This window comes from Oratosquilla oratoria, chromosome 2 (assembly GCF_046742065.1).
Source record: "Oratosquilla oratoria isolate Oo_2021 chromosome 2, ASM4674206v1, whole genome shotgun sequence".
Taxonomy (NCBI): Eukaryota; Metazoa; Arthropoda; class Malacostraca; order Stomatopoda; family Squillidae; genus Oratosquilla; species Oratosquilla oratoria.
Window position 1 is genome coordinate 37398429 of NC_134778.1, and position 26993 is coordinate 37425421.

The window sequence follows — 26993 nt, forward strand, 5'->3', positions numbered from 1 at the left end:
TTTAGTATATTGTTCTCTTCCAAGTGTTTAATCCATTTATTTTTAATAACTTTTGCATATTTTTGCAATTGTGCTTGTAAGGGATACTAGTCTATAATTTGTTGGATTTTCTTTGTCTCTTCCTTTAGATATTGGTACAATATATTGGAGATTAGGACTAGGCATACTTCTCCCTGTAGCTCCATAGGGGACACTCCTAAAAAAAGTGAAGGCATAGGAGGGTCTAGGAGTTTTCCAACCAGTACCCTAAAGTTTGGGTCTTTTAATGTGCGTGGATGTGGTACATATGAGAGCAAAAGGGAAGAGATAGGCAGTATGTTTGTGAGAAGAAAGATGGATGTGTTGAATTTGAGTGAAACTAAGTTCAGAGGGAGGGGCAAGTTTGAGTTTGGGAGTGTAGTTGGGAGGTTCTTAGGAGTGAAGAGAGGGCAAGGGAGAGAAGGGGTGGCTATACTAGTGATAAGATAGGTAAGCATGTAGTGGAGTGGAAGGAGGTTTCTTCAAGGTTAATGTGGATGAAGGTGAAACTGGGAAAGGAGATGTGGGATTTTGTAAGCGCATATGGGCCTGGTAGTGAGAAGAGTGTTGAAGAAAGGGAGGCTTTTTGGATAGATTTAAATGAGTGCATAGATGGATTAGGGAGGAACGTCAATGTAGTAGTATTGGGAGACCTTAATGCTAGGGTAGGAAATAAACAAATAGATGGAGTGGTTGGGAAATGTGGAGTTCCAGGAAAGAATCGTAGTGGAGAGTTGATGGTGGAGATGTGTCTAGAGTTGATGATAGCAAATACAGTGTTTACAAAGAAAGTCAAGCATAAGTACACATGGGCGAGGGTGGTGGATGGAAGGGTGGTAAAGAGAGCATTAATGGACTATGTTGTGGTAGATAGGAGTATAATAGGAATAGTTAAGGATGTACATGTTCTAAGGGGGGAGAGTGGGAGAATATCAGATCATTTTTTGGTGGAAGGTAAATTGAGAGGGGAGGATATATGGAGAAAGAGGAAAAGGACAAAAGGTAGGGAGGTGTTTAGAGTGAACTACTTAAATGAGAATGAAAAGGAGAAGGAGTACAAGAAGAAGTTGAGAGAGGAGTGGGAGTGAAGGATAGAGTAAAAATAGGAGTGGAGGAGGAATGGGGATGGTTCAAGGAGGGAGCACAAAGTGTGCAAAGATGGTGTGTGGAACAAGGAGGACAGGAGGAAATAGAAGGAAGGTTAGTGAGCAGTGGGATGAGGAAGCAAAGAACATTGTAGAAGAGAAGAAGCAAGCTTTCACAGATTGGTTACAAAATAGGATGAGGGAGTCATATGAGAGGTACAAAGAAAAGAAAAGAGAAGTAAAGCACATGGTAAAGGAGGCAAAGAGGAGAGCAGATGTGAAGCGGGGTAAGAGTATGACAGAAAATTTTGAAAGTAATAAAAAGATGTTTGGAAAGAAATTAAGAGACAAAGAGGAGGCGAATCAAATATGGAAGAAAAGTTAAAAGGTGCAGATGGAGAGATGATAATGGAAGAGAAGGCAGTAAGAGGAAGATGGTCAGAGTATATTAGGGAGTTGCTAAATGTGAAGGAGGATAGGGAGAGAAAGGTAGTTGCAGTGGGAAGTGCTAAGAAAATGAGAGTGATGAGTGAGGAAAATGGAGGAGAAATAAGGAAGGATGAAGTGAAGGCAGTTGTTCAGATGATGAGAGCAGGTAAGGCACCTGGTCTAGATGGATGCCATGCAGAATGTTTGAAAAAAGGAGGTACAGTGATGGTGGACTGGCTGGTGAGGTGATTTAATGTTTGTTTAAGAGAGGGTAGAGTGCCAGAGGACTGTGGGAGTGCCTGTATAGTTCCACTTTACAAGGGAAAAGGGGACAAGTGTGAGCGTAGTAGTTTCAGAGGGATTGGCTTATTAAGTGTAGTTCAGAAGGCTTATGGGAGGGTCTTGATTGAGAGGATCAGGAGAGGAACAGAGGGAGTAATTGGTGAGGAACAATGTGGGTTTAGGACAGGCAGAGGTTGTGTAGATCAGATTCTTGTCGTAAGACAGATATGTGCAAAAGCTGTAGGAAAAGGTATGGATGTTTTTTTTATTTTTATGGATCTGGAAAAGGCTTATGACAGGGTAGACAGGAAGGCACTGTGAGAGGTATTGCAGATATATGGGATAGGAGGGAAGCTTCTAGGAGCTGCCAAGAGTTTTTATGCGAGTCGTAGTGTGTGTGTTAGGATTAGAAATGGAGAGAGTGAGTGGTTCGAGGTAAAGGTGGGACTTCATCAGGGATGTGTTGTCACCCTGGCTGTTCAATTTATACATAGATGGGGTGGTGTGACAGTTAAATGCAAGGTTGGTGGGTTAGGGATTGGAGATGATTAAAGAAAATGGAGAAAAGTGGTAAGTAAGCCAGCTGTTGTTTGCGGACGACACTGCGCTTAGAGCAGGGTCAGAGGAGGGATTGAGGAAGTTAGTGACTGAATTTGGTAAAGTGTGTGAAAGAAGGAAGTTGAAGATAAATGCGGGTAAAAGTAAGATGATGAGATGTACAAGGGGTGAAAGTAGAAGCTGACTGGAAGTGAGTATTAAGGGAGAGAGACTGGAGGAAGTGGATAGTTTTAAGTACTTGGGTGTGAATGTGGCAGGAAAGGGAGAAGTGGGGGTGGAGGTAGAATGTAGATTGAGAGAAGAGAGTAAATACCTTGGTGGATTAAAAAGTGTAATGAGAAATAGACATTTGGGAATGGGTGCTATGAGGAGATTGTATTTACCTAGTTGTATTATACGGGAAGGGGAGCTATGCTCATAGTAACCCATTTTTGTCTCACAAGATCAAGTTTGTTCTAAATTCTTGTATTGTGTTTGCACACACTATTTCTTCATCCAATTTGTTCCATATATCTATCATTATGTTTGGGAAGCTATTCTTTTTCAGATCTCTTCTGTAGCTTTTTGAGTATCATTGCATGTCCTCTTGTTTTTTCCTTTGTCCCGCTTTAATAAGACTTCTCTATCAAGGCTTTCTTTTCCTTTCATAATTCTGTAGATGGTTAGTAGGTCCCCTCGTTCTCTTCTTTGTTCTAGGGTTGGCAATTCCAGTTTGGCCAATCTTTGTTCATATGTCAGGTTTGTAAGTGTTGGGACCAACTTTGTTGTTGCTCTTTGTATTCTTATTTTCTTATATTCTTTTTTGTACTGGGTGACCATATCAGCACTGCATATTCCAGTTTTGGCTTTATCAGTGTTTGTAATGTTTTCTTGATCATTTCTTTATCCAGGTATTTGAAGGCCACCTTTATTGATCTCAACAAATTGTATGTTTCTCCGACTATTTCATTTATATGTTTATCTGGCGACATGTCTTTGATGATGATTACTCCTAGGTCCCTTTCAGAATTTACTTTCTTTACTTCTTTTCCATCAATTTTATACTGTCCTGTTATTCTCTTCTTGCTTTTTCAAAATTCAATCATACTGCAATTCTTGATGTTGAATTCTAGCTCTCATCTCTTGCTCCACTCTGAGACTTTGTTCAGATCCCTCGGCAATGAGTCACAGTCTATTTTGGAGTTTATTCCCTTTAATAATTTTGTGTCATCCGCAAAGCAGTTCATGTAACTTTCAATGCCTTCGTCCATGTCATTTACATATATAGCAACTATTATTGGAGCTAGTACTGACCTCCGTGGGATCCCGCTGCTCATTTCTTCCCATTTTGAATGAAGGAGTGATTGTGCCAACAGCACTGTATGGGGCAGAAACATGGAACATAAGAGAGGAAAAGAGAAGGAGTTTGAATGTGTTTGAGATGAGGTGTCTGAGAAGTATGATAGGGGTTACTAGGCTGGATAGAGTGAGAAATGAGGAGGTGAGGAGGAGAACGGGGGTGGAAAGGGAGTTGGGAGATAGGGTGGATGAAAGAATATTGGGATGGTATGGACACATGGAAAGAATGAGTGAAGACTAGTAAAAGAAGTGTGGAAGGCAGATGTGGAAGGAGTGAACATGAGGGGGTGACCGAAGATGAGATGGATGGATGGGGTAAAAGGTGCTTTGGGGAAGAGGGGAATGTCTGTTGAGGAAGGACGGGAGAGGATAGAAGACAGGGGTGAATGGAGAATGGTTGAATATGGATGATGTTGTGATGCATGAGGTGGAGTGGGTGGGGGATGGGGGGTGAGGGGGTATCTGAGAAAAATTTGATGCAGCCTGAAGGGATTTTTCCCTGTCTTTTCCTTTTCTGCATGAGGGGACGGAGAGGGGGGGTTGCCAATTTAATGAAGTGGCCTTGCTGTGGATGTGCTGTGTCTTCTGACCCAGGGCAGTGGACAAGATGCAGGGATGACCCGTCATCCAGAAGGTGCCAAGATAAGAGGGAGGGAAGAGAGTAGAGGTGAGTGGAGTGTGATAGAGATGGAATGGGTTGGAATGGCTTTTATGCCTTTGTTTTTTGGCTAATTCCCTTGTAAGGGGGAAAAAGCCTTTGGTATATGTATGTACAATATTTGCATTTTTCCAATCTTGTGGTACTTTTCCTTCTTTGAGTGAAAAGTCAATTATCTTGTGTAATTTGTAAGTTCATCTATACATTCTTTCAATATACAGTATGTATATTTGTGTATTTACCTAGTTGTATTTTGCGGGAGAAGATCTATGTTCATAGGGACCCACAGTTGTATCTTTCCGCATCCAGCTCTTTCTTAAAGTCGTGTATAGTTTTAGCACTCACTGTTTTCTCTTTCAATTTATTCCATGTATCTATCACTCTATGTGGAAAGCTATTCTTTTTCAGATATCTTCTTCTTGTGTCCCTTTGTATTTCTACTGTCCCATTTAAGAAGATCATCCCTGTCAAGGATTTCCATCCCTTTCATAATTCTATACATGGATATCAAATCGCCTCTTTCTCTTCTTTGCTCCGGAGTTAAAAGTTATGTTTGTCCAATCTTTGTTCATATGTCAGCATACCGAGTGTTGATGCCATCTTCGTTAGTGCTCTTTGAATTCTTTCTAATTTATGTTTTTTTTTTTTTTTTTTTTTTTTTTTTTTTTTTTTTTTTTTTTTTTTTTTTTTTTTTTTTTTTTTTTTTTTTTTTTTTTTTTTTTTTTTTTTTTTACTGGGTGTCCATAGTGCCACTGCATGCTCTAATTTTGGTCTTATCAGTGTAACTAGGATTTTCTTCACCATCTCCTCACCCATGTAGTCAAAGGCCACTTTCATTGATTTTATTAAGTTGTAGGTTTCTCCATTTATTTTGTTTACATGTTTGTCTGGTGTCATGTCATTTGAAATGATCACTCCTAGATCTCTTTCTGAATTTACTTTTGTAACTTCTTTCATTCCAATTTTGCATTTACTGGATATCCTATTTTTGCTTTTTCCAAATTCCATTATACTACATTTTTTAATGTTGAAATTCACTTTGTTCTTTTTACTCCAATTCCAGATTTTGTCCAGATCTCCCTGAAAAGATTTACAGTCTTCTTCGTTACTCACTCTCTTCAATAGTTTTGCATCATCTGCAAAGAAGTTTATGTAGCATTTAATTCCTTCATCCATGTCATTTATATAAATAGCAAACATTATCGGAGTCAATACAGAGCCTTGGGGTACTCCACTTATCATGTCTACCCATCTTGAGTTCTTTTCTCTAAGTATCACGCTCATTTTTCTTCCTTCCAAGAAATCTCCCATCCATTCCAATAATTTTTCTTGTAATCCACCTATTAGTTCAATTTTTCTTTGTAGTTTTTTGTGTGGTACTTTGTCGAAAGCATTTTGTCGGTCCAGGAAGGCACAATCTGCCCAGCCATTTCTTTCTTGTATTATGTCTAACAATCTTGAGTAAAAGCATATTAAGTTTGTAGTACATGATCTTCCACTTCTAAATCCAGATTGGTTGGGGTTTAATATTCTGTTCTTTTCCAAGTGTTTAGTCCATTTGTTTTCAATAACTCTTTTGCATATTTTTGCAATTGTGTTTGTAAGGGATACTGGTCTATAATTTGTTGGATTTTCTTTATTTCCTCCCTTATATATTGGTACAATATTAGCTTTCTTCCAGTCTTATGGTACTTTTCCTTCTTTGAGTGAGAAGTCAATTATCTTGTGTATTTTGTCTGAGTTCGTCCATATACATTCTTTTAATATCTAGTTCGCTATTCCGTCTGGCCCATGTAATTTTCTGACATTAAGTTTCTTTATTTGGTCCCTTATTTCTTTCTGTGTCACCATTATTTCTTATATTTTAGGGGATCCTTCCTGGTGACTATCATCCCACGATTGTGAGCTTTCAATTGTAAAAACAGACTTAAAGTGTCTGGTCATTACTTTAGCAATTTCTACATCTTCTGTGTATTCTTCATTTCCTTCATGCAGTTTTATCATTTCATGTTTGTCTTTTTGTTTGTCATTTACATATCTGTAGAACAGTTTAAGGTTGATCTTTGCATTTTGCTATTATATCTTTTTCATAGTTTTTTTCCTCTCTTCGTATGTCTACATACTGTATTCATTTCTCAATTTAATGCGTCAATGTATAATCTATGGTCATATCCAGTAGGACATTTCCCCAGAGTTCATCTCCACCTCCCATTGTCAATTCTTCTCAATTCATTTCCTTTGCATTAAAGTCACGCACATTAAAAGACCCAAACCTTAGGGTGCTGTTCCGAAAACTCCCAGACCCTCTTATGCCTTCACTTTTTCGTTTAGGAATGTCCCCTGTGGGGCTACAAGGAGAAGGATGCCTAGTCCCACTCCCCGTCCCTTTCTTCTCGCCTCTTACGATCCAAGTGGATATGGTACAGATGAAAGTAAAGGGGAAGAGATAGGTAGTATGTTTGTGAGAAGAAAGATGGATGTGTTGGCTTTGAGTGAAACTAAGTTGAAAGGGAAGGGTGAGTGTAAGTTTGGGAGTGTAAGTGGGAGGTTATCAGGAGTGAAGAGAGGGAGAGGGAGGGAAGGGGTGGCTATTCTAATAAGTGAAGAGATAGGTAAATGTGTGGTGGAGTGGAAGGAGGTTTCCTCAAGGATAATGTGGATGAAGGTGAAACTGGGAAAGGAGATGTGGGTCTTTGTAAGTGCACATGGGCCTGGCAGTGAGAAGAGTGTAGAAGAAAGGGAGGCCTTTTGGATAAATTTAAATGGGTGCATAGAGGATTTAGGGAGAAATGTCAATGTAATAGTACTGGGAGACCTTAATGCTAGGGTAGGAAATGGTCCAATTGATGGAGTGGTTGGGAAATGTGGAGTTCCAGGAAAGAATTGTAGTGGCAAGTTGATGGTGGAAATGTGTCTAGAAAGAGAGGGAAGGGTGGTAGATAGAGCGTTGATGGATTATGTAGTGGTAAATAGGACTATGATAGGAAGAGTTAAGGATGTACATGTGCTAAGGGGAGAGGGTGGGGAAATATCAGATCATTTTTTGGTGGAAGCTAAGTTGAGAGTGGAGGATAGATAGAGAAAGAGGAAAGGGACAAAAGGTAGGGAGGTGCTTAGAGTGAACTACTTAAATGAAAAGGAGAAGTACAAGAAGAAGCTGAAGGAGGAGTGGGAGGGAGTGAAGGATAGAGTAGAGCTAGGTGTGGAGGAGGAATGGGGAAGGTTCAAGGAGGGAGTCACAAAGTGTGCAAGGATGGTGTGTGGAACAAGATGGACAGGAGGAAATAGAAGGAAGGGTAGTGAGTGGTGGGATGAGGAAACAAAGAAGGTTGTAGAAGAGAAGAAGCGAGCTTTCACAGACTGGTTACAAAATAGGACGAGGGAGTCATATGAGAGGTACAAAGAAATGAAAAGAGAAGTAAAGCACATGGTAAAGGAGGCAAAGAGGAGAGCAGATGTGAAGTGGGGTAAGAGGATGACAGAAAATTTTGAAAGTAATAAAAAGATGTTTTGGAAAGAAATTAAGAGAGGAAGAGGAGGCGAATCAAGAAGAGAAGAAAAGGTAAAAGGTGCAGATGGAGAGATGATAATGGAAGAGAAGGCAGTAGGGGGAAGATGGGCAGAATATTTTAGGGAGGGAAAGATAGTTGCAGTGGGAAATGTGAAGAAAATGAGAGTGATGAGTGAGGAAAATGGAGGAGAAATAAGGAAGGATGAAGTGAAGGCAGTTGTTAAGATGATGAAAGCAGGTAAGGCACCTGGTCTAGATGGATGCCATGCAGAATGTCTAAAAAAAAGGAGGTACAGTGATGGTGGACTGGCTGGTGAGGTTATTTAATGTTTGCTGGAGAGAGGGTAGAGTGCCAGAGGACTGGAGGAGTGCCTGTATAGTTCCACTTTACAAGGGAAAAGGGAACAAGTGTGAATATAGTAGTTTCAGAGGGATTAGCTTGTTAAGTGTAGTTGGGAAGGCTTATGGGAGGATCTTGATTGAGAGGATTAGGAGAGGAACAGAGGGAGTAATTGGTGAGGAACAGTGTGGATTTAGGACGGGTAGAGGTTGTGTAGATCAGATCTTTATGGTAAGACAAATATGTGAGAAAGCTATAGGAAAGGGGAAGGACTTTTTTGGGCTTTTATGCATCTGAAAAGGCTTACGATAGGGTAGACAGAAAGGCACTGTGGGAGGTTATACAGATATATGGGATAGGAGGAAATTTTCTAGGAGCTGTCAAGAGTTTTTATGAGAGTAGTAGAGCATGTGTCAGGATTAGAAATGGAGAGAGTGAGTGGTTCGAAGTAAAGGTGGGACTTCGTCAAGGATGCGTTATGTCGCCCTGGCTGTTCAACTTATACATGGATCGGGTAGTGCGAGAGGTAAATGCAAGGGTAGTGGGTCAGGGATTGGAGACGGTTAAAGAAAATGGAGAAAAGTGGGAGGTGAGACAGCTGTTGTTTGCTGACGACACTGGGATTGTGGCAGGATTGGAGGAGGGATTGAGGAAGTTGGTGACAGAGTTTGGGAGAGTATGTGATAGAAGAAAGCTAAAGATAAATGTGGGTAAAAGTAAGGTGATGAGATGTACAAGGGGTGAAAGTGGCAGTAGACTGGAAGTGAGCATTAAGGGAGAGCGACTGGAGGAAGTGGATAGTTTTAGATACTTGGGTGCAAATGTGGCAGGAAAAGGTGGAGTGAAGGTGGAGGTAGAATGTAGATTGAAAGAAGCAAGTAAATGCCTTGGTGGATTGAAGAGTGTAATGAGGAATAGACATTTGGGAATGGATGCTAAGAGGAGACTGTATGAAGGAGTGATCGTGCCAACAGCACTGTATGGGGCAGAAACATGGTACATAAGAGAGGAAAAGAGAAGGAGTTTGAATGTGTTTGAGATGAGGTGTCTGAGAAGTATGATGGGAGGTACTAGGCTAGATAGAGTGAGAAATGAGGAGGTGAGGAGAAGAACGGGGGTGGAAAGGGAGTTGGGAGATAGGATTGATGAAAGAATATTAGGATGGTTTGGACACATGGAAAGAATGAGTGAAGAAAGACTAGTAAAAGAGGTATGGAAGGCAGATGTGGAGGGAGTGAACATGAGGGGACGTCCTAGGATGAGGTGGATGGATGGGGTGAAGGGGGCTTTGGGGAAGAGGGGAATGTCTGTTGAGGAAGGATTGGAGAGGACAGAAGACAGGGGTGAATGGAGAATGGTTGTATATGGATGATGTTGTGATGCATGAGGTGGAATGGGTGGGGGGATGGGGGGTGAGGTAGTGTGTGTGAGCAAAAGTTGATGCAGCCCGAAAGAATTTCTCCCTGTTTTCTCCTTTTATGCATTGGAGGGAAGGAGGGGGGGGGGGTCGCCAATTTAATGAGGCGGCCTTGCTGTGGATGTGTTGTGTCTTGTGACACTGCTTCTGACCCAGGGCAGTGGACAAAGTGCAGGGATGACCCGTTATCCAGAAGGTGCTAAGATAAGATCCAGGGTGGAGGGGTGTGGGGTGTGTTCGGGGATGGAGTGGGTGGGAATGATTTTATGCCTTTTCCTTTTTGGCTACTTCCCTTGTAAGGGGGAAGAAGCCTTGGTATATGTATGTATTAAAGTCACCCATAATTACTATATTTTCTCCATATTTCAGTGTCTCGGCTAATTCATTCTTTGTATCTTCTAGTAATTTTGAGTGTTTGCTGTCAGTCCAGGTCTTAGCTTTTGGTGGCATATAAACAACTATAAACCTTCTACATTTCATACTGCTGTTTTCGACCTTGACTGTGATTAATTCCACATTATCTTTTCCTTCTGTTGCCTTTATTACATTTAGGTTCTTTCTAGTCAATATCATGACTCCTCCCCCCTGTTTGTCTGTCCTATTTTTTTACCAAATGTTGTATAATCCTTGTCCCATCATACTTGATTGTATAGGACCTTTCAGTTTTGCCTCTGCAATTCCTATTATGTCAGGTTTCTCTATTGATAGTCATTCAATCTATTTAATCCTGATATCATACCATCCATATTTGTATATGCCACTTTTAATTTTTTCTTCTCTTCTCTTTTTTGGTTTAAGTTTCCATTTTTCTGATGTACCATTTTCTCAGTCTCAGATCTAGCACTCTCCAAAAAAAAAAAAAAAAAATCATTTTTTTCAGTCTCCATTCTTTTCACGTTTTTTCCTTAGCCTCACTCCTCAGTTCTCTATCTTTCTCTAATTCCTCAGGATTCATTTCCTTTTTTATCCAAACATTTTTGTATTTTTCACTGTTTGCTAGTTTTGCCACTTTTGATAGTACTTCTTCTGCTATCATTTGTGTTCTTAGTTTGATTTTCATTGGTCTGTGATTCTTTTCTTTTGAGTATGTATGTACCCATCCTGTGTACGTCATCAATTTATCTAAACTCTGTCCTTCTTCTTGGACTGCTTTTAGAATCTCCTTTGCAATTTCTTTCTCTTCCTTTTCTCTTTGATATTTGTGTATATTGTGTTTTTCATTTATACCATAAACCACAATACATTTCTTTTTGTCCACTGTGTCTCTCACCCAATTTTCCTTCTCTTTGATCACCTTGATCACTGTTTCCTTTGCATTCTCTTCTACCTGCTGCTGTCCTATTTTTGTGAATGATAGTTTTTGACTTTCACATTCCTTTTTCCATTGGCTTTTTATTTCGTTTAGGTCAGTCTCTGATTGATTCTTCTATTTTTTCCATTACTGCTTTCAATTTTGTTCTTTTACCTCTTTTTTTCAGTTCATCATTTTCAATCTTAACCTCGTTTCCCTTTCTTTAATTTTCTCTTTTTATCGCACTTAGTTCACTTTTTAGTTTGTTTAAATCCCTTAGTATTACTTCATTTGTTGTTCATAGGTTGGTTACTTCTAGTTACAAAGCTTTGTAGTCTAATCTTAAATCAATCACTTCTTCTGCTAAGTTGTTAATTTCTCTGTTTTGCATTGCTCTGCTAATCCTGAAATCTCTCTCAGTGTCCAAGGTTTTCTCCAATGTTTCCCCTTGCCTCCTAAATCCCAAGAAATATTCATCACTTACATACCTACTGGTCGCTTTGTGAGTGTCATTCAGGCATGTTTTTTTCCTGCGTATTACCCCCAACGGGAACTCAATCCTGGATTCATCTAGTCCTCTTTTCATTGGTTCATTAATTCTTCCTTCTTATTATTTTCCATTTTGTATTAAACTATTCACTCAAGAACTGGATCGGATACAAACCCCGGTGGTCCCACGAATACATATTGATACTCTCCGCAATACCAACAATGTATACCATATGTACAGGTACATATATATATGTATACCATATGTATGTGTATGTATACATGTTTACCTTAGTTCACTCTAGATTTTCCATAGGTTTCAGTTTGGAGTTTACATTGAGATGTTTCATTTATGAATACATACATACATACATATACCAAAGGCTTTTTCCCCCTACATGGGGGTTAGCCAAAAAGAAAAAGGCATAGAAACCACTCCCACCCATTCCATTTCCCATATATTCCACTCCCCTCCACCCTCCTTCCTCCCTCTTATCTTGGCACCTCCTGGATGACAGGTCATCCCTGCATCCTGTCCACTGCCCTGGGTCAGAAGCAGTGTCACAAGACAGCACATCCACAGCAAGGCTGCTTCATAAATTCGGCGACCCCCCTTCTCTGTTCCCCCTTGCAGAAAAGGAGAAGACGGGGAGAAATCCCTTCGGGCTGCGTCAACTTTTTTCTTATACATACTTCCTCACCCCCCATCCCTCACCCACTCCCCCTCATGCATCACAGCATCTATACACAACCCCTCTCCATTCACCCCTATCTTCTGTCCTCTCCCGTCCTTCCTCCACAGACATTCCTCTCTTTTGTAATGCCCCTTTCACCCCATCCATCCATCTCATCCTAGGACGCCCGCCTCATATTCACTCCTTCCACCTCTGCCTTCCACACTTCTTTTACTAATCTTTCTTCACTCATTCTTTCCATGTGTCCAAACCTTTCTAATACTTTTTCATCAACCCCATCTCCCGGCTCCCTTTCCACCCCTGTTCTCCTCCTCACCTCCTCATTTCTCACTCTATCTAGGCTAGTAACCCTTATCATACTTCTCAGGCATTTCATCTCAAACACATTCAAACTCCTTCTCTCTTCCTCTCTCACGTTCCATGTTTCTGCCCCGTACAGTGCTGTTGGCACAATCACTCCTTCATACAACCTCCTCTTAGCATCCATTCCCAGATGTCTATTCATTTATGAATATTAAGCTAAAATAATTGTTTAAAATATCACACATTCCTTCATTTGAATATTCAAGTTGACCATCAGCAGATAATAGTGGGCCAATATGATTCCTAATAACCTTTTTATCTCTAATGTAACTATAGAATTCTTGGGGATTCCCTTTGGATTTATCAGTGATATTCATTTCATATTGTTTTGTTTTTTTATTGTCTTTCTTAAATCCCTGTATTATTACATAACTTCGATAGTCACTGGGTGCACCCGAGCACTTGTATTTCTTATAAGCCTGTCTCTTTTTAGCAATACTTTTTTCAGTTTCTTTGGGATTGGGATGATCCTTCATCCATGAGGAGTTAAGACAATAGGGAAACAAGGATGGTGGATGGAACTGCAATGGGTGGGAGTGGATGCATACCTTGACTTGGCTACATTCTTTATAAGGGGAAAGAAGCCCTTGGTATATATGGTAGTCATTCCATCAGCTTGGATATGGTGGATAGTAATAAGATTGGTTTATAAGATGCTGGGTTTTCTGATGGTTTCTTCGGTTATAATATGGGTATTATATAAACTTTTTTCCAGATTGCTGGAATTTTATGGTAAAACCAGGAGTGGGTCAAAGTATTAGTCAAGACCTTCAATGCATTTGAACAGAGGTGTTTTAGAACAAAGTTTAAAATCTTACCTGGACCTTCAGCATGGAATTTTTAAAATTTTTATTGCCTCTTCTGCATCTTTGTTGAGGAAAGGGGCAGTTGGCATTTGTGTCTAGAATGATTTTTCATATATACCAGTTTTTGTTATTTTTCCTATTTTCTGGAGCTGAGTTTCAAATTTATTTAGAAGAGTTTGTTAATGATATTGCATTGCTGTTTTCCTGATGGTATTTTTCCTTGGGTTGCTCCAACTGCTTTATGGATAGGGAGTAGATTAATTCCTCAGCTTTTTATGGAATTAATGATAAATACAATGATAAACCCAACTGTTCTCTGGGATTATCAATGATGAAGTTAGGCACGGGGAAGGGTTCTCTGAACTTATAGTGGATGGTGAAGTTTTCAAGAAGGCATAAATCTCAGACTGAGATAATGAAGGGAAATTTCCAATATGTTTTCACTAAGGAAAGTATGTCTGTGGAGGAAGGAAATGTATACAATAATTGTGGGTTAGAGGATCACTGAAGTGAAGGAAGTGTTAGGACTACTGGAATCAGTGGATGCGAGAGAAATTTCAAGGCTTGATGGGATCTCAAAATCAATATCTAAAGAATACATTAAGCAACAGGCAGACAAAATTAAGTTTAAATATGTGTCCACTAAAAAGATTAGTATCACAAGTTTGGAGGGTTGCACCTTCAGATAGAGGTAAGGTTTATGGGTTTTGAAAATGGGTAGCTTTGCTCTCCATCTAGCAGGACCACTACATAGAGGTAACTATCATTGATCCCGGGGGAATAGGATAACAGATGGGAGTATCTGGGTATAATCAATGTGGGTTTATGAAAGAGTGCATATATCAAGTTTATGTACAGGAATACCTCACTATATGACCAGTGCTATAAAGTAGGTAAAACAAATCTTGGGTGTATGTGAAAGCCCCAGGCAAAAATTGAGGAGGGGGTTGACAGGGTCCATGAACACAACCCTCCTATCTACATGTAAAACCCACCTCAATATACAAATTTTTGCATTGCAACCAGTCAGCTGGGAACCCAATTCGGTTGTATAGTGAGGTATTCCTGTACTTAGATATGTGAGAACTTTTTGGCAAAGGGTAAAGACATTCTTTCAATTTTCGCTGATTTGAAGAAGGCATATGACAGGGTTGACAGAGGAGTTACGGGATATTTTGCAGATATATGGAGTAGGAGAAAGTCTGCTGCAGGCAGTCAAAAGTTTTTATATGAATAATAGAGCTTGTGTGAAATTGGGAAATTGAGAGAATAAGAAGTTTGGGGTGAAAGTGGAGCTGCACTATAGTTGTTTAACCTCTTCAATACAAGTCAAATTTTCACATGCATCACAATACATGCATTATAAAATATAAAGTCACTGCTGTTATACTCATTCTCTTTCACCCACGATGTTTGTAACCACAAATAATGCAAACCTGTTAACAGCAAAAGGGGACAACTCAGCTATAGCTACAAAATAAATATAATCAGGAAGTCGATTCTGGCATCCTCATATATTCACTCACACCTCATGATGCTTCCTTAGGCATCATCATATTCAAGGGGTTAAAATGTATATGGGTGGAGTTAGGGAGGTAAATGTGAGAGTTCTAAGCAGGGGTTTGGAGTTGGTGAGTGAGAATGGAGGGAAGTAAAAAATAAGTCAGTTGTTGTTTATGGATTATGCTTGTAGCTGAGTAAGAAGATAGACTGAGGCAGCAGTTGGTGGCATATTTCAGTAGGGTTTGTGAGAGAAGAAAACTGAAAGTAAATGTGGGCAAAAGGTGATGAGATGTACAAGGAGTGATGATGTCGGTTTCAAGTGAGTTTAAATGGCAAAAGGCTGGAGGAGGTAAGAAGTTTTAACATTTTCAATATGAGTTGAATATTCATGCACAGTGTTAAGCTACCTGATGTATGATGATGCATCACAATACACACATTATGAAATATAAAGTTACAGCTATAATACTCATTCTTTTACCCTGAATGTTGATAACCCCAGAAATCATGATCAAGCCTGTTCACAGAATATGGGGGTCACTTAACTACAACTAGAAAATAAATATAATCAGGATATTGATGCCAGCATCCTTGTACACCCATTTGTGCCTCATGACACCAACATTGGCATCATCATATGATAATGCTTAAATATTTCAGATGACATGTAGCAGGAAATGGAGTGGAGGTGGAGAATTGTAAGAAAAGGCTATAAGAAAATATCTGGAGAGAATGAAAAATTTGTATGAAGGAGTGATTGTACCCATGGCACTATATAGAGTACACTTGAAATTTGAAGAAGGCACAAAGGGAAAAACCTAAATATGTTTGATATTAAGAATTTAAGAAGTATGGTAGGGACAAGGATAAAGAAAGCAATGTGGAGGTGTAAAGCCTCATTGACATGGGGCTAGTTTAGTAGCCGTTAGTGCTAGCTGCAAGCTAACTTACCCAGCAAGTAAATGTTGACTCCAGGATAGTTAGGAGGCAAGTTTACTAGTTTTCCATTGACATTGGGCAAGTAGAGGGGTAATCTACAAGACGCTAGCACTAGCGGCTACTAAACTAGCACTCTGTCAATAAGGCTGAAGGGATTTTTTTTTTTTTTTTTTTTTTTTTTTTTTTTTTTTTTTTTTTTTTTTTTTTTTTTTTTTTTTTTTTTTTTTTTTTTATTTTTAATGATGTACGTTTTCAGTTACTTACTCGCATGTCCTGTCCTGGTAGTGAAGATTAATGAACTCATCACTTGATTTATAGTTTTGGTCAACCTCTTCTTTGAGATCTTCTGCAATGGTGCAATCAAAATTTAATAACATACAATAAAGTCCCATCACACAAATTATTTAGCTCATCCCTTTTTTGCTTATTTCATATATAAAAATCATATTTACCTACCCAAACTTATAAGCAATAGTGGTTCAAATTGCTTCAAATTATATTTCTCTGACAAAACATTCATACATTCAGTAATATGTCTCATATTGTCCTTGAACCATTCCTCATTATGTTTTGGTTTAGGGTGACTAGCATCGTTACGAATATCCTTTAACTTGATTATGGCCTCCTCTACCTTTTCTGGTAAATCTATGTCTAAAATCTTGTTTAGCAAGATGTAGCAGAGTAGAGTGGTATCTTGCACTTTCATCTTTTCACTGCACTCTAACTGGTATGTATCCCCAGCAAATAACTCCTCAATTGTGACATCATTAAGCTGTTCTTTTTGTGATTTAAGGTTTATCATTGTCCATACTTCTTTATTCAGATGATCACTGGCCTCTTCATCTTGTGCATGGTTTTGTTTTCTTCTATTATAATTTTTTACTTTGTTCACACCTTTCTTGTTAACTGAATCTAAAAAATCATACAAGTTTGTATCTCTAACTTCATTTCTTTTTTCATTAATATATTTTCCATTTTTCCATGTTCTGATGAGCACAATGCGCAGCTTTGGTGCAACACATGTTGACATTATTTTTGATATTTTGTTTGAACACATTGTGACTACTATCTGAAAAAATGCCAAGGACATATATTAATTAACAGAAAATTTAAAGAATGTTATGTAATACAATTTCATGCATAGATATGTTGTTGTGAAATAAATTAGAACAAGAAACAATCTTGGTAGACAATATAAATGAACTACATAAAAAATAAGTTTGATTGAAGTAAAAAAGAAGTTTGATAAGTGAAAATACTAAGATGGGACCCCCATGAGCATAGCTCCAATTCTGTACAGGTAGTCGTCGACTTACGACCTATGCGACTTACGACTGATCGACTTTACAACCACGAGATGGTGCAATAATATCTAACATTTAATAGAGTAATAGAATTGCAATGTTATGCCTGGCAGTGCAGTACATTACTCCGCACACTGCGAGACGCGAGTACGATAGTTTTCGCAGGCTGCCGGCAGCGTCAGCATCCCAGCCAGCTAAATATTCTTTCATTTTGTTTGTTTGAAGTAAAATGTTTCCTAATTTTGCATTGCATTTTGTATTTTTGTATGTTTTGCAATTAATAAAATATAACAAACTTTTTATGCCTAGGCTAGTTTGTTGTCGATAACAATATATTCGGTACAGTACTTAAATGAAAAGAATGTGTTTTGTTGAAATATAAAAAATCCTAATTTTGCCTTACATTTTGTATTTTTATGTTTTGCAATTAATAAAATGTAACAGTATTTTTTTATGCCTAGTCTGTTGTTGATGACAAAATGTTCGGCACAGCATTTTGTATTTTTATGTTTTGCGATTAATAAAATGTAACAGTAAACTTTGTTTATGCCTAGTCTGTTGTCGATAACAATATTTTTGGTACAGTACGTAAACGAAAAGAATGTTTCGAAATATTTTTTTCCTAATTTTGCTTTACAATGATTTTAATGTAACCAACAAAAAAGGATTTGTAGGTCAAAGATGACAAGACTTTATTCAGTATGCGTAGGCCTAGGCTACGTTTCCTAACGAAAATGATAAAAAGTTAATGAATATTAAACAACGTAGCTCAAAGATAATAAGATTTTATTCAGTATGCATACGTTTCCTAAAGAAAGTCTGATGGTAAAATAATACAAAGGTTAACAAATACAGTATTAAATATCATAGGTCAAAGATGATAGGATTTTATTCAATATGCTTAGGCCTAGGCTACGTTTCCCAAAGAAAATCCGATGAAATTATAAAAAGGTTAAAAATACTATACAACATAGTTCAAAGATGCTAAGATTATTTCAGTATGCTAAATATACAATATATTATATATATATATATATATATATATATATATATATATATATATATATATATATATATATATATTATATAAAGGGTAATATATACTGTATATATATATAGACCGACTTGCGTCCAGATCGACTTACGACCTGTCTGTCGGAACCGAACTCGGTTGTACGTTGACGACTACCTGTATATGTAAATACACTCATGAAAATTTTACACATGCTTTTTTAAATATTTCTGACAGCTGCATAAAGGATTACAAAGGAAGAGCATGCCAACAGGAGACCTTTTGGTCCATAACTAGGTCAGATGCTAGAAAATATAATAAATAAAAAATATAACAATATAAATAATAATAAATAAAATAAATGCATATGTATAGTTTAATAATAAAAAAAAGGTAAATAGTAAATAAGAATAAATTGATATATAACTAATGATAAATGAAAATCAAGCAAATAATAATAAACAGACAAATAATAACACACAAATAAACAAATATTATAAAATAAATGGCAATCATTACAGCATCTTGCTTAGGTGTTTATCTAAATGAATCTTAAAGCTTCGAACGAAACTACATTGCACAAGAATACAGTAAAATTAAATTAAAAATAAAATAAAAAAAATAGTACGACATTTGTGCTGATATTAATCATTTAATACAGTAATGTATGGTGACATGCAATCAATCTTAGAAATGTTTAAGGGTGGTCTAGACATCTTTTGCCTATGTTAGAGTAAAATATCTACTTATAAGGAATGATGAGACACTTGTGTACTACTGCTGTCCCTTGAACCTATTTTTTACTACTTCCTTCTCTATTCCCTCTGTGATAAGGGGAAGAAGAATGACACCAACATGATCCCAAGTGGGTCATAGAAGACAACTGAGCAAATAGAGTCCTAACTGAAGCCTGTGATAAGTCTTGGGGAAACTTACTTCTATAAGTATAAAAGAAATAATTAAAAGGTGTTTAGAAAAACTCAAAGTTAATAAAATACCAGGGCCTGATGGTTGGCATCAAAATCTTGAGGGAAGTGAAAATTGAGATTGATGTTCCATTAGAAATAATTTTCAAAACATCAATCATATCTGGAGATGTCCCAATGGAATTCAAGTTAGCTAACATTACTCCCATATTCAAAAAGGGTGTTAAATGAAGCCAATGAACTACAGGCCTATAAGCTTAATCTCAATCATTGGAAAAATTATGGAAACTATCATTAGAGATGCTATCGAACACCATTTAGAAAGTGACTGTTTAATAAATTATATTCAGCTTGGAATCAGGTGGAAATGTTCTTGTGTGACTAATTTACTCAAATTTTACTACAAAGTCATCTCAAATTATGTCAAAAGAAACAATTCAGATATATACCTGGACTTAGAGAAGGCTTTTGATACCATCACACATGAAAGACTATTTGCTACATTAGCTTCACACAAAATAAGTGGTAGCCTATTAGGCTGGACTAGTAAGTATTTAAACGATTGTAAATAGAGTTTTTCTAAAAGGCAAAACATCTTGATGGAAAAATGTTAGAGTGGCCCATTCTTGGGCCACTACTATTCACAGTATAATGATATAGACCACAGACTGAAATTGTCTCCAAATTTGCTGACAACACTGCATAATGGCAAATACTCACTTAAACCAATTAGATATTCAAGAAGATTTAGATAAACTACAGGAATGGTCTGAAAAGTGGCTAATGAAATATAACCCAAATAAATGTAAAGTTATGCACATACTGGATATTGGTATGTTATAACACATTTGTAAATTTTCACTATAAACCCACTGTCGGAGAAATAATTTCGAAAGTACAGGAAAACTGTTTTCCTGTATTTCCGATATTATTTCTCCGATAGTGGGTTTATAGTGAACATTATGCACATACATATAAATAACAATAAGTACAATTACAAGTTATTTGGAAATTCATTATAAAAGTGGATAGTGAAAAGGATCTTTGCATAATTATCAGCAATGATTTCAAGTTATCTAAGCAGTGTATTTCTCCCTCAGAGAAAGCAAACAAGACTCTAGGACTGATTACAAAATCTTTTGATTTTAAGAGTCTATTTGTCATTAACAAGCTGTATAAATTGTTAGTTCATCCACACTTGTTAAGTTTATTACTTCCTGTGAAGTTTATATCTTTGACTAGTGACACGTGATTGTGTTGTGTTTTTGTAATTGTATAAGTATTGTGCTATAAAGTTACAGGTATAAGATCAAATGTAGTGTTCTAATAATTTAGAGTCAAAACAATAGTCTGTTACTGTACTCAAAAAGTAGGAGTAATAGTATAAGGTAAGCAGATTAAGCTTCGTGTATTTAGTTTATTTAGTGACCACTTTTGTTTCTTTTGTTTGTTTATATTTTCTCTTTACCATTTGTATTGCCAAAGGAGGAGCAAAATGGCTTGTGAAGGTTGTGTGAACTTGGAGGACTGTCTCAGGATGTGTGAGGAGGAAATTCGTCTTCTGAAGAGTGCGCTCTGTGAGAAGAGTGAATCCTTCCTACAACCCAAAGAGTGTTCCACCTCTTTCACTTCTGCCACTGCTGTGAGCAAGTGGCACTCCATGAGGTCCCATTTGTTGAGCCCATGTTCAGTAAGCGGGTACCCTGCGGGTCTAGCCAATCATTTTGCTCTGCTGGAGGATGAGGTGGCTGAAAATCAGGAGTTCTTGGTGGTGGGGGACTCTATGGTGTGAGGCTATGACAGCGGAAGACTCAACGACAATCATGCACGCAAACAACACAACATACACTCTATAAAGGATTTGTGGGAAAACCCAGTTTCGGCTGTGGCCTTCCTTGGGGAGACGGGACTGCTCGGACAGACAGTCTAGGGAACGACAACAACAACAACAACAACGACGTTACAAGCTTGTATGTTAACCGGGCTGTGGGATCGCCAATTGTACCCAGACCATCAGGGAGCAAAGGCAGATGAACACAGTTACGATTGTTCATATTGGATGTAACAATGTGGATAGGGTGAGATCAGAGGAACTTGTTTCGGATTACAAGGTCCTCCTTCAGGAGATGAAGAAACATGAGAACCATCACGTAGTCTGTGGGATCCTTCTGAGGATCTACACTGGCTCATGTTGTAACAGTATAGCCATAGGGATCAATGAGAGGATATCATGATTGTGCAAGCAACTGTGATACCATTTTCTTGATCTTTGGTATCTCTTTACCAGGTATTTACCTAGTTGTATTATACGGGAAGGGAGCTATGCTCATGGTGACCCATCTTTGTATCTCTCAGCATCAATTTTTTTCTTAAAATCTTGAATAGTGTTTACACACACAGTTTCTTTGTCTAATTTGTTCCAAGTATCTATCAGTCTGTGTGGGAAGCTATTTTTTCAGATCTCTTCTGTAATTATCTTTTTTTTTTTTTTTTTTTTTTTTTTAGTTTCTTTTCATGTCCTCTTGTTTTTCCATTGTCCCATTTCAACAAGTCATTTTTATCTGAGATTTCCATTGTTTTCATAATTCTATAGATAGTAAGTCTCCTCTTTCCCTTCTTTGTTCCAGAGTTGGTAATTCTAATTTGGAAGGTCTTTGTTCATATGTCATTTTGGAAAGAGTTGGTGCCACTTTTGTTGTTGTTCTATGTATTCTTTCTAATTTTTTTTTTTTTTTTTTTTTTTTTTTTTTTTTTTTTTTTTTTTTTTTTTTTTTTTTTTTTTTTTTTTTTTTTTTTTTTTTTTTGCTTCTGATGGGATCCACCTTACTTGCAGAGGCAAAGCTGTTCTTATAAACCTCATTGTGGGAGTTTGTAATGAACTAGTTCCTTTTTTTGGGGTAGAAACTCAAAGGGAAGGGGAAATAGAGTGTATTGGGGAAAACAGAGTAGGGTATAGCAATAATGTAGAGCAATATGTCAGTGTAGGACAAAATATAATTTTAGGATATGATGTCAGTAGAGGACGAAATATTACATTAGGATGTAATGTCAAGGACAAAATATCATGATGGAATGTAATAATAGAGGACAAAATATCAAGATGGGATATAATGACAGTGGAGAACAAAATATCACATTGGTATGTAATAATAGTGGAGGGCAAAATATCATGGTAGGATATAATGTCAGTGGAGGACAGAATATCATTTTAGGAAGGGATGCCAGACATAATGTCAATGAACGACGAGTGGCCGGTGTAGAATGAGGTGATGTAAGGGGGCAAGGTGTGCATAAGAGATCAGATGACCGTGAGGGACCAGATGTCCGTGATGGGGCAAATATTCATGAGGCACTGAATGTCAATGAAGGATCAAATGTCAATACAGAGCAAGGTAATAAAGAACAAAATTATACTGTTAGGCATGATGTTGAAACTCAAAACATGTCAAAAAGAAATAATCACAAGTTTCTTAACCCCTTCGATATGATGGCACCTATGCAGGCGTCATGAGGAGCACGTGGGTACGCGAGGATGTCGATGCTGGCATCTTGATTATATATATTGTAGTTGTACCTGCGTGACCCCCATACTCTGTAAACTGGCTTCATCATATTTTCTATGGTTATCAAAATTCACTGATGAAAGAGAATGAGCAATACAGGGGTAACTTTATTTTTTATAATGCGAGTATTATGACGCAACATCGCACATCTGGCAGCTAATGCTGCCCACGAGATTTTGGCCTGTATTGAAGGGGTTAATACTATGTACTTTAATGCTCATAGTATTAGGAATGAATTCCAAGAAATACAGGTGTATGTCAAAAGTGAAAATCTCAATATGATAGGAATAACCGAGACATGGTTAAATGGTGGAGAGTTTGAAGCTGAATTTAATATTGTGGGATTTAAACACTTTTGTCAGGATAGAAACCACAAGAAAGGTGGGCGTGTTCTCTTATACATTAAAAGCAATGTCCATGTCTGTGTTTTAGAGAAAATGAAACAGAATGCATATGATAGTTTGTGGGTAGAATTAACCCAAACGGACAAAAAGTGAATGTAGGTGTAATATATAGACCAAAAACATTATCATTAGCAGACAACAAACTGTTGTTTCAAGAACTGTCTAGTTTATGCAACTGGGACTTATTGATAATGGGTGATTTTAATTTTACCAACATTGATTGGATGACCCTTGAACATGGTCATATAGGTAGTCGCTTGATAGATTTTCTCGGTGACAATTACTTAGTTCAGCATGTTAAACAGCCCACAAGACATGGAAACTTAATCTATTGATCACTAGCCACGAAAGCATGATAACCAATGTAGAAGCAGGTGAAACTATTGCAAGCAGCAATCATAACAAAGGATTACAAAGGAGGAGCATGCTGACAGGAGACCTTTTGGTCCATAACTAGGTCGGATGTGAAAAATAATATAATGATAAATAAAAATTATAATAATAAATGAATAAATAAATGCATAGGTATAGTTAAATAGTAAACAAACAGGTAAATAATAAATAATAATACATTGACAGATAACTAATAAATGGAAATCAAGCAAATAATAATAAACAGACAAATAATAACAAATAATATCAAATAAATGGCAGACATTACAGCATCTTGCTTAGGTATTTATCTAAATGAATATTAAAGCTTCGAACTGAACCACATTGCACTACCTCTGCAGGAAGTTTATTCCATTCATTAACTACTTGGTTGATGAAGTTGTTTCTACTCATTTCCAAATAAAATTTATTTCCTGATAGTTTGAGACCATTATTTCTTGTTGGAATCTCATTCAATGTGAAAATTTTGTCACTTTTGATGTCAATTCCCTTTAGAATCTTAAGACCTCTATCAAGTCACCTCTGAGTCTATGCTTTTTTAGGGAAAACAGATTCATATGTTTTAGTCGATTTTTGTATGATTTATTTTTGATATTTGGAATCAGTTTTGTGGCTCGCCATTGTACTTTTTCCAATCTGTCAATGTTTTTAATGAGATTCGGTGACCATATGAAAACAGTATATTCCAAATGTGGACGAACTAACAACTTATATAGCTTGTTAATGAGAGATAACTAATAAATGAAAATCAAGCAAATAATAGTAAACAGACAAATAATAACAAACAAATATCAAATAAATGGCAGGCATTACAGCATCTTGCTTAGGTGTTTATCTAAATGAATATCAAAGCTTTGAACTGAACTACATTGCACTACCTCTGCAGGAAGTTTATTCCATTCATTAACTACTTGGTTGGCAAAGTTGTTTCTACTCCCTTCCAAATAAAATTTATTTCCTGACAGTTTGAGACCATTATTTCTTGTTGGAATCTCATTCAATGTGAAAATTTTGTCACTTTTGATGTTGTCAATTCCCTTTAGAATCTTAAGACCTTTATCAACCTCTGAGTCTACGCTTTGTTAGGGAAAACAGATTCATATGTTTTACTCAATTTTCGCATGATTTATTTTTTATATTTGGAATCAGTTTTGTGGCATGCCATTGTACTTTTTCCAATCTGTCAATGTTTTTAATGAGATTCGGTGACCATATGGAAACAGCATATTCCAAATGTGGACGAACTAATGATTTATATAGCTTGTTAATGAGAGACAGACTTTTGATATCAAAAGATGATGCAATCAGTCCTAGAATCTAATTTGCTTTTTCTGAGGCTGAAATACACTACTTAGTTGATTTGAGATTTTTACTGATACTTACGCCGAGATCCTTTTCACTATCCACTTTGTTAAAGAATTTCCAAATAACTTGTAATTATACTTTCTGTTATCTTAACCTATGTGCATTACCTTGCATTTACTTGATTAAATTTCATTGTCCACTTTTCAGACCATTGCTGTAGTTTATCTAAATCTTGAGTATCTCATTGATTTAAGTGATCATTTGCCACTCCACATAGTTTTGTATCACCAGCAAATATGGAGACAATAGATTTTAGTCCATGGTATAATTTATACATACTATGAATAGAAGTGGCCCAAGAACGGAACCCTGAGGAACTCCACTCATAACATTTTTCCATCTAGAAGTTTTGCCATTTAAAACAAATCTCTGTATTCGAACATTCAACCAATTACTAGTCCATGTGAGGCTAATTTAGTTAGTCGTTCGTGGGGGATGGTATGAAAAGCTTTTGCAAAGTCTAGATATATTAAATCTATATTGTTTCTTATGTCATAATTTGAGATGACTGTGTTGTACAATTCGATTAAATTAGTCAAGCAAGAATGTTTCTGTCTGAATCCATACTGGCTCTCATTTATCAGTTATTTTCTAAATGATGTTTGATAGCATCTCTGATGATAGTTTCCATCATTTTTCCTATGATTGAAGTCAAGCTTATAGGCCTGTAGTTATTTGGTTTCTTTTTGTCACCTTTTTTGAATATGGGAGTAATGTTAGCTAGCTTCCATTCTCTTGGGACATCTCCAGATATGATGGATTTCTTGAAAATAATTTCTAATGGAACAACAATCTCATTTTTCATTTCCTATAAAATTCTTGGATGCCAACCATCAGGCCCTGATGTTTTATTAACTTTGAGTTTTTCTATATACCTTTTAATTTTTTCTTTTGTTATATTTACTGTAGTAAGTTCACCCTCGACTTTTCGCAGGTTTCAGTTTGGAGATCACTTTGAGGTGTTTCATTTACAGAGCTAAGAGTTGTTTAAAATATCGCACATTCCTTCATTTGAATATTCAAGTTGACTGTCAGCAGATAACAGTGGACCAATGTGATTCCTAATAATCTTTTTATCTCTATTGTAACTACAGACTTCTTTGGGATTCTCTTTGGATTTATCAGTGATATTAATTTCATATTGTTGTTTTCATTTTCTTATTGTCTTTTTAAATCTCTCTGTATTATTACATAACTTTGATAGTCATTAGGTGCACCCAAGCACTTGTATTTCTTGTAAGCCTGTCTCTTTCTAGCAATATCTTTTTCAGTTTCTTTGTCAAGCCATTTTGGGTAAGCCTGATTTGGAGGGGGCATCTGTCCTTAAATGGGATGTATGAATCATCTTAGTAAGTGTATTTTGAAACATTTCCCACATCTGATCTACAGGACTTTCACTCCCCAATATGTAACCTGAAGCTCCTGATTCCTATGAACTGAGTTTTACTGAAATCGGGTATTTTAGAAGTGCTTGTTTATATAAATGAGAGACAGTTAAAAGGTGATAGTATCTCTGAAGCATTTATGTGTGAGAAAGCAATTTACAATTTATGATGATCTAGTAAAGAGAAGTCCTAGTACAAGTGCTGATGATTTTGTATTTAAAGTAAGTCGAGGATGGTTTGAAAAATTTAAGAACAGAAGTGAAATTCAGTGTGGTTAGGCATGGTGAGGTGGCAAGTTTAAACAAGGAAATGGGGGGAAAAATTTGTGGTTGAGTTTGGTGTCTTTATAAAGAAAGAAGTTTTTCTCCTCCAACAGGTATTTAATGCTGATGAAACAGGATTATTCTGGAAAAAATTGCCAAAAAGAACCTATATCACTAAGGAGGAAAATCGCTGCCAGGGCACAAGCCAATGAAAGCAGACTCACTCTTCTGCTGTGCGGTAACGTGGGTGGTGATTTCAGGGTCAAACCATTGCTAGTGTATCATTCTAATAATCCAAGAGTTTTCAAAAGAAATAATGTTATGAAAAGTAAATTGCCTGTAATGTGGCAAGCTAATACAAAGGCTTGGGTGACGAGACAATTTTTTACAGAATGGATTCATGAGGTTTTTGCCCCAAGTTTTAGAAAATACTTGCAAGAAAAAAAATTGCCACTAAAATGTCTTCTCGTGTTGGATAACGCTCCTGCTCACCCTCCAGGTTTAGAGGATGACTTAGTTGGTGAGTCTAATTTTATTAAGGTCAAATTCCTGCCATCTAACACAACACCTCTTATCCAACCTATGGATCAACAGGTCATAGCTAACTTTAAGAAACATTACGTTGAAGCCATGTTTTGTAAGCATTTCCAAGTTAC

General features: G+C 37.0%; 1 protein-coding gene across 8 annotated transcripts in view; it reads right to left on the reverse strand.

Annotated features, from left to right (window-relative positions):
• LOC143038384 (uncharacterized) overlaps positions 1-26993 on the reverse strand; it is a 64207-nt gene that overhangs the window by 22542 nt on the left and 14672 nt on the right. For 4 of the 8 annotated variants that reach the window (XM_076207493.1, XM_076207501.1, XM_076207517.1 and 1 more), the window contains exons 2-3: positions 16179-16791; positions 15987-16068 (exon numbers count right to left, since the gene is read on the reverse strand). In XM_076207493.1, the coding sequence (XP_076063608.1) occupies positions 15987-16068; positions 16179-16779 (683 nt within the window). In that variant the 5' untranslated portion in view covers positions 16780-16791. Of the gene's footprint in view, positions 1-15986; positions 16069-16178; positions 16792-26993 lie in introns of those variants that run through there. The other 4 variants (XM_076207510.1, XM_076207537.1, XM_076207483.1 and 1 more) reach the window with 2 other exon arrangements.